General features: G+C 41.9%; 1 protein-coding gene across 2 annotated transcripts in view; it reads right to left on the reverse strand.

Moving 5' to 3' along the window:
• The window catches only part of MAP2K5 (mitogen-activated protein kinase kinase 5), a 145,199-nt gene that overhangs the window by 44,662 nt on the left and 83,341 nt on the right, over positions 1 to 17,196 (reverse strand). The window contains exon 17 of one of the 2 annotated variants that reach the window (XM_060755376.2): positions 3,035 to 3,064. The exons of the other annotated variant lie outside the window; for it this stretch is intronic. Coding sequence (XP_060611359.2) covers positions 3,035 to 3,064 — 30 coding nt within the window. The remainder of the gene's footprint in view (positions 1 to 3,034; positions 3,065 to 17,196) is intronic. 2 annotated transcript variants of the gene reach the window in all.

Below are 17,196 nucleotides of genomic sequence, written 5' to 3' on the forward strand. Positions count from 1 at the left end.
GCTGTCAAGCTTGAGATGCCAAAGAATCAGATGGTCTGGTTTTTCATTTTCTTGCTCAGGCAAATTTCCCCAGCTCTGTAGTAGATTTGTTTTACTCACTGAATAATAGAGTTGGAAGAGACCACATGAGCTATCTAGTCCAACTCCTTGCCATGCAGGAAAAGCATGGCAGCAGATTGGACCAGTCACCAGAGATAGCACATTGACCTCTGATGGAAGTATTGCTTGGGCTGCAGGAAGTGCTTCAAGAAGTAACTTGGTTTGATCTTTTTCAATATATTATAATGGGAACAGGCCACAAGTGACTGGTGTTACTGGGATGGAGTCTCTGTTGCTGTGGAGAAATGCCATCCAATCCTTACAAATGAGGTAGGCTGTTCCCCAGCTCATACTAATATCAGAGGCTCTCAGAATTTGAAGGCAAGCTGGAGACATATAGATGTACAATTTTGTGTGCAAACAAGTCAAGCTCTTTGTTGTTTGAGAGACAGATGTATAATCCTTTGCATATTATAATGGCTGTCAAAGCTGTTGAAGCAGCCAAGATACTCTCCACTTCTCCCAACAATAATTAAATAATTAAACCGCATTGAGTCGCCTGTTAAGGGCTGAAAAATGTGGTATAGAAATAAAGCAAATAAATAAATAAATAAATAAATAAAAGCATCTCAGTCCTGGCACATCTTGATTTTAGGGTATCTTTGTCTTTGTTCCATTTTTGAACCCATTTCCATCTTGCTTTGTCAAGTAATCCTCAGAAAATATTCTTCATGGACTGGGTTTGTGCCTATGGGGTCAAATCCAATATGGACACAGGTATGATGATTTGACTCTTCTGTTCCTGAACGTGAAACCACCAGCTTTTTAAGAGTGTATTTAATTCCTGGCTGGCAACCCCACCAGATATTTCACGTGGAGGGCAAGTCTGACAAATCTCTAAAAGTCCAGGAATAGCATCGGAAGAGAACTGCTTACAAACAGACGGGAGAAACCATATCCCTTGCTCTTATTCAATAACCACGGTGGTGAGGCATCTGCATAATCTAACCATGCATAAATTAGTCTGCATGTTATTTGCATAATAATAACAACTTAATAGATGCTTAAAGAGCGCAGACCAACAGCGGGTTTGAATCAGACGTGCCTCCAGGCGCCTTGGCCTTGTGTCGACCACGGAAAGTGGGGACAACCCCCTGGGAATGGGGCTCCGGCCCCAAGGAAACTGCTTGCCATCGTTGCTGAAGAGCCTGTCCACAGCTCCCATTCATTGCTGCATGAGGCGATGCTCCCAGTGTGGATGAATCCCATGTTCACAGAGCAAGGGATCAAACCAAGAGAGAGAAAAACACCTTACATAATTCATTTTGCAGCCTCACCTCACATAACTCTTTTGCAGAAAAAATGGAAAATGCTTAGTTTTTCTGAGAAGAATAACAGCAGTTCCTTTGGCCTGCCTGCCCTTGAACTCTACCCATCCATTTTTGTCAAGAGAAATATTTGCACAGAAACAGAGCCAAAGAAAGATGAGTGAACACTGCCCTTCTTTCTGAAGACTGTTCCATTCTCTCTCACCTCTTTATTTACTTTCTGAGTTGACTCAAGAGAGGTAAACAGCATCTAGGAAAGTCTTAAGAGTACCTCCAAAGACCTGCTCCTGCTCTTCATGGGGTGCAGCCCAGCTGTAGTCATCAGAGGTTGGATCTACACTGCCATATAATTCAAATTATCAAATCAGAAAATCCATATCTACTTTGAACTGCATTATATGGGCCTACAGTGCTACATAAACCAGTTCAAAGCAGATAATCTAGATTTTATATGGCAGTGTAGATGGGGCCTAAGAGGTAAGGACCCACAAGCCAAACCTCACCCCTTGACACCCTCTCCATAGCCAATCTCTCTCTTACCGCCATCTCCTAAATAGGCTCGCATTAAAAAGACAACATCTTTCCAAGGTTTATCACCTTCTGAGATGTTAGATCTCTGGAGGAAAGCATTGGCAGGTCAGAGGGACAGGTTTGCTACTAGAACAAGTCTGGTAGACTTTTGAGAGAGAATGTTTTAGCCTCTCGATACCAGACACGCAAATGGGCTTTTGAAGGAATCATCAGATTTTGGACCTCAACACCTCTCTATATATAAAAAAACCCTCCAAACCATTTCTAATTAAGGGTGAATTGGCATCCTGAACAAATAGTGGCTCTGTGGAGAACAGCAATTTGGCCTAAATGCTGGTTTTATATACAAAGACCATCCGGTCAGCTTAATAGTATTAGCATCTGCAAAGAGAGCGATATGATGGAGCCTTCAAGAGTTAGGGTAGGATTCTGTGAGACTGGGGTTCAAATTGCCACTCAGGCTCTATCTACACTGTCATATAATCCAGTTTCTGAATCCAGATTATCTGCTTTGAACTATATTAAATGGCAGTGTAGATACAGCTTTACATACCTTTTAGGTGAGCCAAAAATCTGTCCTTTAAAAAAAACTCTTTCAAAATATAGGGAACTATTTTCCAAACCCAAAACATTAGTTAGATACATCTTAGCAGTCCAGAAAGTTTTGTTTTGAAAGATAGTGGACTTCATTGTACTTTGTCAACATCGTGGGCCTATTCTAGAAGCATGCTGTAACTAACCGAGAGCAGACTCATTAAAACAAAAATGAAAGTTTCAGATCATGTTTAAAGGTGGATCCCTTTTCCTCCTTAGTCAAGCCAAGCAGTAGTATTTCATAATTTAACCATTCAAAAAGCAATTAAAAAGCGCAGGGATCTCCTTCTCATCCTATCTAGTGAACTTAGAAATCAAGTATGGCCACCAAAAGCACTCTGCGTTGATTGCCCTCAAATAAATCCTGCGTTTCAAAGCAAGAGCAGACCCATGGCAGTTTGCAACAAGGCTGGAGATATGATATTTCCATTTAACGGAGCACTTTGCTATGAACCCGGCTGCAAGGCTGACAATTGCTCTCCGCAAGTTCATACATAGCAACGAATGCCGCAGCGGCAGACACTGATAATGAACATTCTTACCTGAGGATACGGGAACCTCCCGAGAGCAAGCTGCGAAAGGAAATAATATTTGTCTAGTTAGAGAGATTTGCATGAGGGGCCGGGCAAAGCGGGGAGCGGGCTGAGAGGGGAGGAAGAGGCTTTCCTGGAGGGTGCAGAGCGAGAAAAGGAAATCACGGCAGCAAAGAGGAGGGAAATGGGCAGGCGGAGGGAGGAAGCAGAGCAAAACATAACTTCAGAACTAGACCAACGTCGACATTTAAGACAAAAAAGGACTGCAACATACAAGGCAAGCCATTCATCCTGTCCATCCCAAATATACGTTGTGAGTGAAATATAAACTGGGATATAGTAATCCATTGGGATTTTGGGTATGGGAGTGGACAACCCCTTCGTCCCCAGTATCTGGGCATTTGGACAAAGAGAGAAAACCATGTAATATTGGAATCACAGATTGACATCAAGAAGCCACAGAATGGACAGTGCTGGGTTTGGAAACCATTACTGGGCACCCCATTTACTTATTTTAATGCATACAAAAAGCCATAGCATGGTCCCCTGATTATCAAAGCAGATCATCCAGAGGATCTGCTTTGAACTGGATTATATGACTCTACACTCTCTTATAATAATAATAATAATAATAATCATCATCATCATCACCATCACCACCATCATCTTTATTTATACCCCGCCACCATCTTTGCAATGGGGACTCGGGGAAGCTAACATGAGGCCAAGCCCTTTTAAAAATACAATACGGCACAGTAAAATACAGAATACAAAAAACAAAATGCATGAGAAATAAAGCAAATTCACACAATATAAAATCGAACAGGATGGGCAGGCCAAATGGTCAAGATAAAATGATAAAACTCTGGGTGAGGTAGGAATAGGAAATATGTAAGTGGGGGGGGGGGAAGCAAGAGAATGAAACAGTGGGCTAAGGCTTTCAGTTTAGAATGGGGGAAAGTGCATCATAGGGGCAACACTATAGATGGGGCAACACAAATGGCATGAATGGTCACTCTCCAAAGGCACATCGGAAAAGCCAGGTTTTCAGATTTTTCTTGAAGTCTGCTTATAATCCAGTTCACATCAGATAATCTGGATTTTATATGGTAGTGCAGACCCAGAATCAGAAGAAGTACATACATGTCTTTGACTCTCTATTCACTGTCGTTAGAACTGATTTGAATCTTCACTTGATCCTTCCTTGGAAGGTTTTTAAACAGGCTGGATGGCCATCTGTCGGGGTGCTTTGATTGTCTATGGAGGGGGTTGGACTGGATGGCCATTGGGGTCTCTTCAAACTCTTATGATTCTATAAGCACTCATGGGAAGGATGAAAGATATTCCCTTCCATAAGTACCAGGGATGGTATTAAATGTCATGAAGGATAACGAAGCTGAGAGAAGCAACTGATCCTCCAAAGGAGCCTTGACAGGCAGCTCTGGTCACATCCTTTTGAGCCTATAGAAGAAACATGGGCAACTTTGGTCCTTCGTGTTTTGGACTTCAACTCCCACCATTCCTGGCCTTAGGCCCTTTCCTTTTCCCCCCTCAGCTGCTTAAGGAAAGTGCTTAAGCGTCTGAGGGGAAAAGGAAAGGGTCTGAGACCAGGAATGGTGGGAGTTGAAGTCCAAAACACCCGGAGGACCAAAGTTTGCCAATACCTGATATAGAAGCTAAACTTTCTCCTCAAGCTCAACACATCATTAGCTATAATCGTTACAGGATTCACTGTATTGAAATGACAGGTTTATCTATGTTTTAACCACAGTGGCCCCATGTTATGAAATCCTGGGATCTATAGTTTCATGAGGTACCACTGAGACAGAGGAGGCCAAGGATCTTGTAAAACAGCAGCTCCCATGATTCCGCAGTAGTGAAGCATTAGGAAGAACTTCCTGAACATTAGGAAGAACTTCCTGTGATATGTGTTCAGCAGTGGAACTCTCTGCCCCGGAGTGTGGTAGAGGTTAAATGCCTTCGCTGGGAGGCATTTAAGCAGAGGCTGGATGGCCATCTGTCGGGGGTGCTTTGAATGCGATTTTCCTACTTCTTGGCAGAATGTGGTTGGACTGGATGGCCCATGGGGTCTCTTCCAATTCTAGGATTCTATGATTCTATAAAACTATTTGTGCAAATGTAACCGATTCTGGAGACCATACCTGGAATATTGTGTTCAATTCTGGGCACCACAATTGAAGAGAGATATTGACAAGCTGGAATGTGTTCAGAGGAGGGTGACTAAAATGATAAAGGGTCTGGAGAACAAGCCCTATGAGGAGCGGATTAAAAGCTGGGCATGTTTAGCCTGAAGAAGAGAAGGCTGAGAGGAGACATGATAGCCATGTAGAAATATGTGAGAGGAAGTCACAGGGAGGAGGGAGCAAGCTTGTTTTCTGCTTCCCTGGAGACTAGGATACGGAACAATGGCTTTAAACTACAAGAAAGGAGATTCCATCTGAACATTAGGAAGAATTCCCTGACTGTGAGAGCCGTTCAGCAGTGGAACTCTCTGCACCGGAGTGTAGTGGAGGCTCCTTCTTTGGAAGCTCTTAAAAAGAGGCTGGATGGCCATCTGTCGGGGGTGCTTTGAATGCAATTTTCCTGCTTCTTGGCAGGGGGTTGGACTGGATGGCCCATGAGGTCTCTTCCAACTCTAGGATTCTATGATTCCATGGAGGCTGAACTGGCTCCACTAGTTTACAGAAGGGTTTTTTCCCCCATACTGAACACACAGAAATCTCAACCTTTCTCCAAAAACCTCTATTGGGATTTGCTTTGTATGCAAAGCGGAACCCCAACCCGCCCCAAAGCAGCCAGAAACCCCATTGCGTGGGCCCATTGTTGTCTTGGGCAAGGTTGAGCCCTCCCCGCTTTTCCAGGATTGTCAAGGTATTATAAATTAAGAAGACTCACAAAAGAGCCTGTAATCTTCCCCGAAATAGCCTGCAGATATGTCACTGTACTAAATGTGTTTCAGATTTAATGAAGCTTTAATGTCCTTTTTAATTTTGCCTGTTTCTGTATCACCAGGGGTCGAGCCAGGCAATCAACGCTCAAGAGGATGGTTTGGTTTAAAACTAGGAAAAACTCATTTGCTTATGAGTTGCACTGTATTTTCTTAATTAAATTTACTGAGCAAAATGGTTTTAAGTTCAGCCAACCAATGACCTCTGCATATAGATTTCGATGTATAAATGGGCTAATGGCTACAGCGCAAAAGCCGACGGGGAGAGAAAGACACCCCCACCAAAACAAACAGATTACAGCTTTGTCAACAGCGTATTGTATCCACACGACGGAAGCCATTTCGACATAAAATGATAGATAATCCCCGAGGAAATTGAAGGGATAAAGGCAGGCAAGTTAAGGCAGTCAATCAGGAAAGCCGTCCCATTCTGCTGCTGGTTCGGGGCCATATTTTCATTGCCCCGCTTAGCTGTAGAATCCTATGGGCTTGACAAGTTAATAGATCGACGCCTCAACGCAGTGGGACCCTCCTCATTTGAATCTCCATTATCCAATCTTCCCTGATTATTCCAATTTTTCCTCCCAGTATATTTCAGAGTAACTTCCCACAGGTGATGAGCAGCCAACAAGTGTGGCCCCCTTCTGCATATCTGTTAGACATCCATGTGGTTGCAAGAGGAGATTTCGATGCGACGCAAAAACAACCCTGGATCCTGTTTTTAATTTGACAGAGTGAAAAGTCACTCCCAGACCAATGGTAATCACAATAGCGTCACCAAGGAAAGGCAAGAGTCTCTGCCTCAGAGTCTGGTGAAGACTCCTTCTTTAGAGGCTTTGAAACAGTCTGGATGGTCATCTGTTGGGTGTGCTTTGATTGTACTTTTCCTGCATAGGAATGCCCTAGCATGTGACCAATAAATAGACAAATCAGCACTTAGGTTAGAAGTTAGCTTTCCTACTCCAAGGCACTAAATTGTACAACAAAAGCCACTATTCTATGATATATACCCAGTTCTCCATATTCACAGGATCTCCATCGATGGATTCAACCAACTATGGCGTTAAAATATTTGAGAAAAAGCAAACTTCATTTGCATTATGTTGGTGAGCATTATGCTGCTGCTATTATTATTATTATTATTATTATTATTATTATTATTATTATTATCCCCTTTTTCTCTCCATAAGGAGCTATGGCTTTGCACTATTTCGCCGATCCATGAGTTCTCTCTGATGCTTGTTTGTTTGCCATTTTTTCGGATGGATATTATTTTACTACAATGTATAAAACAGGGCTTGCACATCCACAGGTTTTGGCATCCACAGAGGGTCCTGTAAAACCAAACCCCAGTGGATACCAAGGGATTCTGAGATGTACCTCTTAGGACATTAAATATTGTGTGAGATGATGGAAAGGTTTAATAACTCAAAAATATTGTGTAGATCTTCTTTGGGGAGAAGGGCACTGACCATCCATTGCAGATTGGACTCAGCATTCATTCAGATATATCAGTAACAACACAATCATTTATGCCATTTTTGAGAAGCATCAGATCAAACTATAAGTTTGTACAAAGGTCTTGCATAAGGTAAGTTTGGATATTTTTTGTGTGTGTCAGGAGCCACTTGAGAAACTGCAAGTCACTTCTGGTGTGAGAGAATTGGCCGTCTGCAAGGACATTGCCCAAAGGACACCCAGATGTTTTGATGTTTTGCCATCCTTGTGGGAGGCCTCTCTTATGTCTCCACATGGTGAGCTGGAGCTGACAGAAGGAGCTCATCGGCACTCTCCCTGGATTCGAACCTCCAACCTGTCAGTCTTCAGTCCTGCCGGCCCAAGGGTTGAACCCATTGCACCACCAGGAGCTCATGTTTGGAATCAAACTATATGATTCCATCAACTAAATAGCAGAATTCCTAAGAATTTCCACATCCAATCTGAAGCAGAATGCCTACCTGAAAATGGACGGGACTCTTGGAGTGATTTCTAGAACTCCAGAGCTGCAACCAGTAAGCGTTACCCTGAACACTAGATACAAAGAACGCTCAGAAAATAGGAAGTCTTAACTTTCTTTTGTTGTAAAGTCAGGCTCACAAAACTGCAGTGAACACAAACCAAATCCACTTGAAGAAACAATCAGAAAAACTTGCCAAAGTAATGTTGAAGCTCAACACTTGAATGAAACCCCCAACATTTAAGACACCACTCTTTTTAAAGCAAGGGCTAAGGTGAGTACGGTTAACTTTGGAGAAAGTTGGGTCTTCCCAATGCACAGGATCAATCCCAGCTTTGCATCTTTTATCAGTTCAGGACCCAATACTCAACTCTGATGCCTTGACTTTATTCCTCTCGAGAAGCAAGTGAGGCAAGAACACTTTGAATATTCCTCTTAAGGACAATGAGGCTATAAAGTCTCTTGTCCCCCTTTCCCGAGATTGCTCTGCACAACTTGCAAGTTTGTTTGTTTTTTTAATTTACAGTTTATCCCGAAGAGCACAGGATGGGTTTATTTAGACGCATTCCATGTTTCTCCGCATAACTGCAAATTGAAAATAAGCACTTAGAAATACCGCTTGTGATCGAGCTAAAGAAGGGACTTTATAGTCTGAAATGTTCTAAAATTTGTTCTTAATTACTCTGTGCACATTTTGCACAATTAAATCTCCATCCCGGGATTTTGCATTTAGATTGTGCACTGCAGTTAAACCCTCCATTTAGACGGAGGCCGCCGGTTCGGCACATTCAGGCGCAGGGAACTTTTTTCCCCTTCTAACCCAGACATAACAAGTGGATTACCTGGAACTCATGCAGCAGGATTTCATTTTCAAGGCCAATTTGTCGACTCTCAGAGACAATCGCCTCAAATTCTACTGATAAAGACCTTGATAAATATTAAATACTACAAAAACAAAACCCACGGCGTGGACCTCTCGTTTTCTCTTTTCTCCCAATACCAATTCCGCTGCCCTCGTCTTACAGAGTTTAAAAGAGAATCTGGGAGGATATAACCGCAATTTGCCCATGGTAAAGTGCTTTGGAGACTAAATTGGCCACAAAGAACAGAGACACAAACCACCTTGAAATAGGGTTTCAATTAAATGAGATGGATTTAGTACGGACACACAGGTCCAGAAGAAGAGAGTGGGCCGGGAAAGAGTTACAAATTAATTTAATCTTCTGCCTGTAATTTGCAGCCGCACTCCAAAGCGTCTGGGGCTTAGAAGCAACACAAAGCCAGCGAGCAAAGGAAGAAAGCATCCATGTTTTAATGTACAAGAACACAAGCCTGTCACTTGTGGAATGAGGGACCCCAACGTCAACCCTGGCAACAGGGCAGCCATCTTTGTTGAGACTGAGATCAACAAGGATGGCCGGACAGGAGAGATTAAGCCCAAAGTTTTCCTCTCCAAAAATAAGAAATAACTTTATACATACATATAGAGGGAGGACCATTACATCCTAGGCACCTTCTTAATCTATATAACATCCTTATGCAAATACTTTTGGGAATGGATGGCTCAAAATCAATACCTTCAATCTTATGGTCAAACAAGGCATTTCCCACCATCCCAGCAATGAACTTAAAGATTGTATGATGGTCGGGAGCAACCTAACAATATCCAAAGAAGACAGACCAAGGTGATCAAAGATGTAGAAACAACATATTGGAAGACTTCTGCAGTTAGGATTACATAACCACTGGAGAAATTATACTATTTAGCTGGTATTACACCACCTGACATCCGTCAGGAAGTAGCAGCAAATAATGAAAAGACCAAGGCATTGACATCTCCGGCCCACCCTCTGTTCGGATATCAGCCAGCATGTCAATGGCTTAAATAAGGGGTCCTCAAACTTTTAAAGCAAAGGGCCAGGTTACAGTCCCTCAAACAGTTGGAGGGCCAGAATATAATTTGAAAAAAAATGAACAAATTCCTATGCACACTGCACATATCTTAATTGTAGTGCAAAAACACTTGAAAACAATACAATAATGAAAATGAACAATTTAACAAATATAAACTTATTAGTATTTCAATGGGAGATACGATTGTTGTTGTTGTTGTTGTTGTTGTTGTTGTTGTGTGCTTTCAAGTCGTTTCAAACTTAGGTTGACCCTGAGTGAGGGCCGGGTAAATGACCTTGGAGGGCCGTATCTGGCCTCCAGGCCTTAGTTTGAGGACCCCTGACTTAAATCAAGAAACTGCTTCCTAAGATCTACAGAGATAATCACAGGAATATCTCAGCAAGCAAGAGTCCAAATGTGGCAAGTTAAGACCCAGAACCATAATCAGTGGCTGAGACTGGATGAGAAACTCCCTTCTGAGCACACAAAAGATTGGGCAACCTGGAAGGTGTTTAACAGGCTGAGCTCTGGCACCACAAGAGGCAGAGCTAACTTTAAGAAATGGGCCTACCAAGTGGAGTCTACGACATGTGAGTGTGGAGAAGAACAAACCACAGACCACCTACTACAATGCAGCCTGGGCCCTGCCACATGCACAACAGAGGAGCTTCTCACAGTGACATCAGAGGCACTCCAAGTGGACATTTAAAATAATGCTAAGTTTTTAAAAACATTGTTTGTGTTTTCAAATGCATTTAACTGTACCCTCAACCCTCAATTCGCTTCTGAAACAATAAATAAAAGCTTGAAGAGAAGACAAGGAGGTGACATGACAGCCATCCTTAAAATAGCTGAACGGATGTCAGGTAGCCTGTTTTCTGCTCCTCCAGAAACTAGATCACAAACCAACAGATTCAAATCACAAGAGAAGAGATAACACTTCAATATTAGGGAATAAAGGATTGACTGTGGGAGCTGTTTGACAGTGGAATGAACTGCTTTCAAGGGTACGGACTCTTCCTGCTTGAAGGTTTTAAGCAAAGGTTGGATGGCCATCTCTCAGGAATGCTATAGTTGTGTATTCCTGTGTGTTCAAAGAGACAGCCCTCCGAGTCCCTTCGAACTCTAGGATTCTGTGATTCTAACAAACATAAACAAATGTTTGAGGGTTGAGATCTGCATAATCTGGAGTTACAAATCACTTACAGAACGCTGTGTGGTTCCAAGACAACTCTCCTCTAATTCCTCCTCAAAACCTACATTCCCTGTGAAGCCAGTAGCACAACGTTTTGCTCCCACACCCAACAGTAATCCTGCAAACACAACAGCAAAGCCCCCTTCCTTTTTGCTGGCTCTCCTCGTTGTGTTGATTCCCTGTATCGAGTGTTAGGTCATGAGCCCCCGGGGCAGGGTCTGTTTTGCGCTGAAAAGCACCAGGCACACAGATGGTGCATGCAGTACACAAAGAACACTCGGAAAATAGGAAGCTGGACTCAGAGTCGTGTGATTACATATTTTGGACACATCGCTTTATGCCGTCCCAATGTGCCCATAAACTGTTTCCTGGATGCTTTTGGGTGGCAATGAATCAAAACAGACTATACGGCCATGGGGCCTGAGCTACTTCAAACCTTTACTAGAAGAAGCTTTCCAGTTAATCTTGGTTTAAGGGGACAACAGCAAGGTGCCATTGTAGGATAATCCTATATACTTCTTTACGTGCTCATATCCTACTCTATTCAAGTAATTGTCTTATTTGTTTCCAAAGCTGCCCAGCAATGACTACAGAGGGAAAAAGCAATGATGCATTGAGGTCTCAACCTGGGCAAACTTTACCTAAACTTACACTTTATTGCAGCTTAGCTCACAATCTTCTCCTAATATAGGGTTACCTCCCAGTGCAGCAAGTGGATAAATCATTCTGGAATATTACGCCGGCTAAGTTTCGCTCTGACTGGAACATATGCGCTTCCAAGCCACTGAAGCAGAGCCCCATAAAATACACTAATTACTCGAAGTTATGGTCACTGGGTGATTGATAGCACTCTGCGAGGCAACTTCTTCTCCATTCCCAGATTTTCTGATGGTCCTCACCAGCCACAGAGGCAATTATTAATTCATGACCTGGGCCTTCGGCACTGGAACCTTTCCTTCCCCTTCTACCATGACCAAACAACTGCTAAGGCTGGACATCGGCGTCTTTCGTCACAAGGTAGAAGAATATTCTATGCAGAGAATCTTCCTTTGGGGAAAAACTCAAGAGAACAAACAATAATGCATGTTCTCTCACATACACAATCACACCATTGTTTGAAAAATGTGATCGATCGCAGATGTGTTACCGTCCCGTGAAGCAGAGCCACTGGCTTTGCAGAAACTTCTAGGAATTGAACTATGTAACACTATTTTTGTTGGGTTGCTATGAGTTTTCTGGGCTGCATGGCCATGCTCCAGAAGCATTCTCTCCTGACGTTTTGCCCACATCTATGGCAGTCATCCTCAGAGGTTGTGAGGATATTGGAAACTAAGGAAGGAGGGTTTATATATCTGTGGAAAGTCCAGGGTAGGAGAAAGAACTCTTGTCCGTTGGAGGCAAGTGTGATTGTTGCAATTAATCACCTTGATTAGCATTGCAAAGCTTTGCAGCTTCAAGGCCTGGCTGATTCCTGCCTGGGGGAATCCTTTGCTGGGAGGCATTAGCTGGCCCTGATTGTTTCATGTCTGGAATTCCCCTGTTTTCAGAGTGTTGTTCTTTATTTACTGTCCTAATTTTAGAGTTTTTAAATACTAGTAGCCAGTATTATAACCCAGGAACTATTTTTGTTCCTGGGTTATAAATGTCACCCTCCAATTAAAAATATGGAAAAAGTTTATTAAACTGCAAAAAAAATTGTTTTTGCGGGAGGGACATCCTGCAGCACATTTTGCTCTAGTTTTTCATTGAGTCTCAACACATTCGACCTAGGTTATTGTGAGTTTTCTGGGCTGTCTTGCCATGTTCCAGAAGCATTCTCTCCTGACATTTCACCTGCATCTATGGCAGGCATCCTCAGAGGTTAGAATGCCTGTCATAGATGTAGGCAAAACGTCTGGAGAAAATGCTTCTGGAACATGGCCATATAGTCCAGAAAACCAACACAACCCAGTTATTCCGGCCATGAAAGCCTTCGACAATACATTCAAACTAGTTTGTGGCTGCCACAAAAACAAAGTTTCTTAAGCATAACAACTAACCTTGTTAGTTGAAAAGAGGTACTATTTCTGCAAACAATACAATACTGTCATAATCAGGCCTTTACATTTGTAGAATTCTTCAATCTGGCTTGCTTTTGTTTTGTTCGATATTGGTGTTTAATTTTATTAGGTTTCCAACTAATATGTTATCAAACTTCTTGTACACATTAGACAGGAGTGGTATAAAGATGTTTCAAATATATAACATTACATCTTGGACTGGGTGTACGCCAAATTTAACTCGGTATCAATTTCCATGTAAAAATAGGTGATAATGCAAACATAGGGTTAAAAAGAGTCATGGTCTTTCCAGAGACAGTTTAGAGACCATCCTGGGGGCCAACTGAATTGACGTTATGAGAAAGAGGGAGGCTTTTTGATAATGCAGAGTAATACAAAATAACCAACTGCAAAAGGGAAATAAATGAACTGGGTTTTTCTTTTCTTTGCCAGCTGTCACCTTGTCTCAGCAAGTCACAGAAACCAAGCATTGGCTCTATGGCTTCCTCCATTACTGGCAGCCTGAGGGGGAAAGGCACAGCCCTTCTGTCTCCACCAATCTGTGCACCATTGCTTAATGCGGCAGGACCTCTGTATCTGCAGGGGATACATTCCCAGACTTTGCACAGATAGGCAAAACCGTGGATAATGGTGAACCCCATTGAAAAGAAAGATTTCTAAGAGTCCCATAGATTTGCTGGGGCAGATCAAGAAAATGCCTAGGGAAGGCATTGCTTGTTCAACATGGATAAATGAAACTGAAATATCAGGCCCACAGATATGCAGGGTCTATAGAGAGACATAGAAATAGTTATAATGCCTACGGAGAAAATTATTTTATTATACATTTTATTATAAAGGTATTTTTAAAGACCCTTTGGTCTGCTAGAAGAAAGCGCTTTGTAGCTATTGACATCATTGGCTGGATCCTTGAATAGGGTGGATTTATTTATTAGGCTAAAGTAAGTTGGAAACCTTACATGATAAATACTTGATGCTGTTTAAATGAAATCATGTCAAAGCTATTGAAAGGTCCCTTTCTCCATCTGGTATGCTCAGTTAACAACTACTTGAACCTTCCAAGTTAAAAGAGGGGGCAATGCGACTTTCAAAGGGGCCGAACAACAACACTTGCAGAAGCAGAGGAACGGCACAAAGTGTTGTCGTTCGGCCCATGATTGTGGCTAATACCAATGTAAATGGGGAAGTGGATCATGGGAATTGGGCCAATGAGATTTTAAGTCCTGAAAATGATCAATCTGTGTCTCCAGCAGTTAGTGAAGGTCACATTTCAGAGAGGTGCCAAGATGGTACAGAAGATCCATTCTCTAGGGAAACGAGTTCAGAGGCTGAAATTCCAGGTGGAGAGAATAATGAGCTGCAAGATAATGAGTTGGTTGATAGGAGACTCAGGTTTTGTAAACTTCGTGCTGCTCAATAGAATTTCCGAAGGTCACAGCGCTTGTTAGAGAAGAGACCTGTATCAGGAAGTCATGGGAAAAGACATGATTTCATGTGTATATTAGAGAGGCCGGGGGGATTTCCAAGTAAGTCTGGTCAACGTTGGTAATTGAAGCAACAGCTCTTGCCAAGTTCTAGTCAAGCTTTCTGAAGAAATTCTAGTTCCATGTCTTTGCTCCTGTTTCATGCTTCCAAGTTTGAAGGATTGTTCTTGGATTTTTGTATTGGATTCTATGCTGTCTTGTATTTCCTGGTTTTCTTGTATTCCTGTGTTGGACGTTCTGTTGCTTTGGGATTTTGGATTACTCTTGTACCTTCATCCTTTGGACTATTTTAAACTTATAGACTTCGAAGTTTTGACTATTTTCGGTGAAATGCTTTTTGTACAATCTTCAATAAACTGCTTTGCTGATTTCACTTGGACTGGAGTGTGATGGTTAAGTACAGAGGTGCTTCCTGGTCTGGAGTGCAACACAGAGCTTGGACTGGAAATCTGGACAGCCCTGTATTCTCGACATTTTTGTTTGGGATCTCCCAGCCATGGGTCAAGTTTGTGTCTTTGCTTTATATTGTTCTAAGAAATCACGATCTCCACTTGTTAATACTAATTTAAATAAAAGAATTATCTAAAAAGAGGCAAGTGGAGCCAGTGAAGGCCTCATCTGGATGATCATTTCAAAAGCCTTTTTGATGTTACAGCTTCTGCTGCTTCACCCAAGACCTGCACAGAAGCTGAGGCCCAAAGAAATCTGCTTAAAAAAAAAAGAGCAGATAGGAATGATGGCACCACTCATGCAAAAGACCCCAAAGAATCGTTGTGAGAAGTTTTGGGTTTTTTTATTTTACAGCACATAGGTGACCATGGTGGTCCCAGCACAATATTGTGGGTTTCATAACCAGATCCCATGGGTGCCTTGTGTCTCTCTTGCTCCTGCCCAATTTATCTCTTTTAATACCAGTGGGAACAAAAAGGAGATGTCCCAAAGCCTCCTTCCTACAACTGAGGGCATTTCAAAGAAGACCGCAGTGTCCCAAATATTTCCCTTGTGAGTAAGGCTTAATTTCTGAACGGAGAGAGGCAGGATTCTGATCTATTTAGAACTCATTCTCCTGGATCCTAAAGCTATTTGTCTAGACTACTTGTGGCCAGAAGTGGCTGGCTCATCCCAAGTTACTTTATGCCACTCAAACCCAGTCCACAGCTGTCCACTCCTTATAGCAGCAGCTTTCTAAGATCTCACACAGAGGTCCTTCAAGCCTTTGCAATGCAACAGCATTTTCTGAGTGCAAAAGCATGTGCTCTATTGCCACTCTATTGTTCTTCCTCAAAACCTGCATCTTTAAGGAAACAAATAACCAATTCAAAGACCCCTCCTTTCTTTGATTTACATGGTTCTTCTAGATCAGGGGTCCTCAAACTTTTAAACAGAGGGCCAGGTCACAGTCCCTCAAACTGTTGGAGGGCCAGATTATAATTTGAAAAAAAAAATGAATTCCTATGCATACCGCACATATTTTATTTGTAGTGCAAAAAACACTTTAAAACAATACAATAATTAAAATGAAGAACAATTTTAACAAATATAAACTTATTACTATTTCAATGGAAAGTGTGGGCCTGCTTTTGGCTGATGAGATAGGATTGTTGTGTGCTTTCAAGTCGTTTCAGACTTAGGTTGACCCTGAGCAAGGGCCGAGTAAATGATCTTGGAGGGCTGTATCTGGCCCCAGGCCTTAGTTTGAGGGCCCCTGTTCTAGATTCTTGGGATGGAAACACCTTATCTGTTTGATTGGCACAGTAACTGTTGAAATACACAAATCAGTGTTGAAATACTTAAAAATCGATACAAGTGCATTTCAGGGACAAGTGGACATTTTCCTGTCAAGAGAACCAAGGCCTTCAAGATATTTTCAAGCCTACAGTCTTCTCCTTCTTTCCATTTACAGAGGTGAAGAGACAGCATCTAAACCAATACCTGATGAAGGTAGGTTAGTTCAGGGAATTGGAATGAAGCTTCAGATTTAAAGAAAGCAATTTACTTTCTTAAAACCTGATATACAAGACGACCCACAGTCTTCCAAATTATAGGCAGCACCTGTGTAATAGTCACCATCATGTCTAAATAGTTTAACAGTTTTTCTGAATATTTGTTAAAATTCTCTGAACTTTCAAGAAGCAATCTTGAGCCTGGCATGTATGAAGTAAATAAATCACTGCTTTTACTAAATATCTCAGGATTATGATGGACCTATCTCCTTCTTTAGTTTTTTTCACACAGAAAAGGATGGAGCAGAAAGAACCTCATTCGTTTTACTGTCTAGCTAGCCAAATACCATATTTACTTGAGTCTAGTGAGACATTGAATCTAATACACATGTCAATTTTCAAAATCCTGAAATCAAAAGAAGTATTTGCTGCCAAATGTCATGCGTAGCAGTAAAAATGCATTATTTGTAATTTAGCCAAAAAAGGTATACATTGCAGTTGCCGCCTGTTTAGAATCCCTTCTTTAAAAACAAAAGCGTTGGAACACTAAAGCTTCCAGCCATTGAAAGGAAAACTTTGGGATGCATCTATGATGTAGAATGAATCCACCTTAATTGCCTTGGTACAATGCTATGGAATTATGGGGGCTGTAGTTTGACAAGGTCTTGAGT

The sequence above is a fragment of the Anolis sagrei genome, chromosome 9 (genome assembly GCF_037176765.1).
Source record: "Anolis sagrei isolate rAnoSag1 chromosome 9, rAnoSag1.mat, whole genome shotgun sequence".
NCBI classification, from domain to species: Eukaryota; Metazoa; Chordata; class Lepidosauria; order Squamata; family Dactyloidae; genus Anolis; species Anolis sagrei.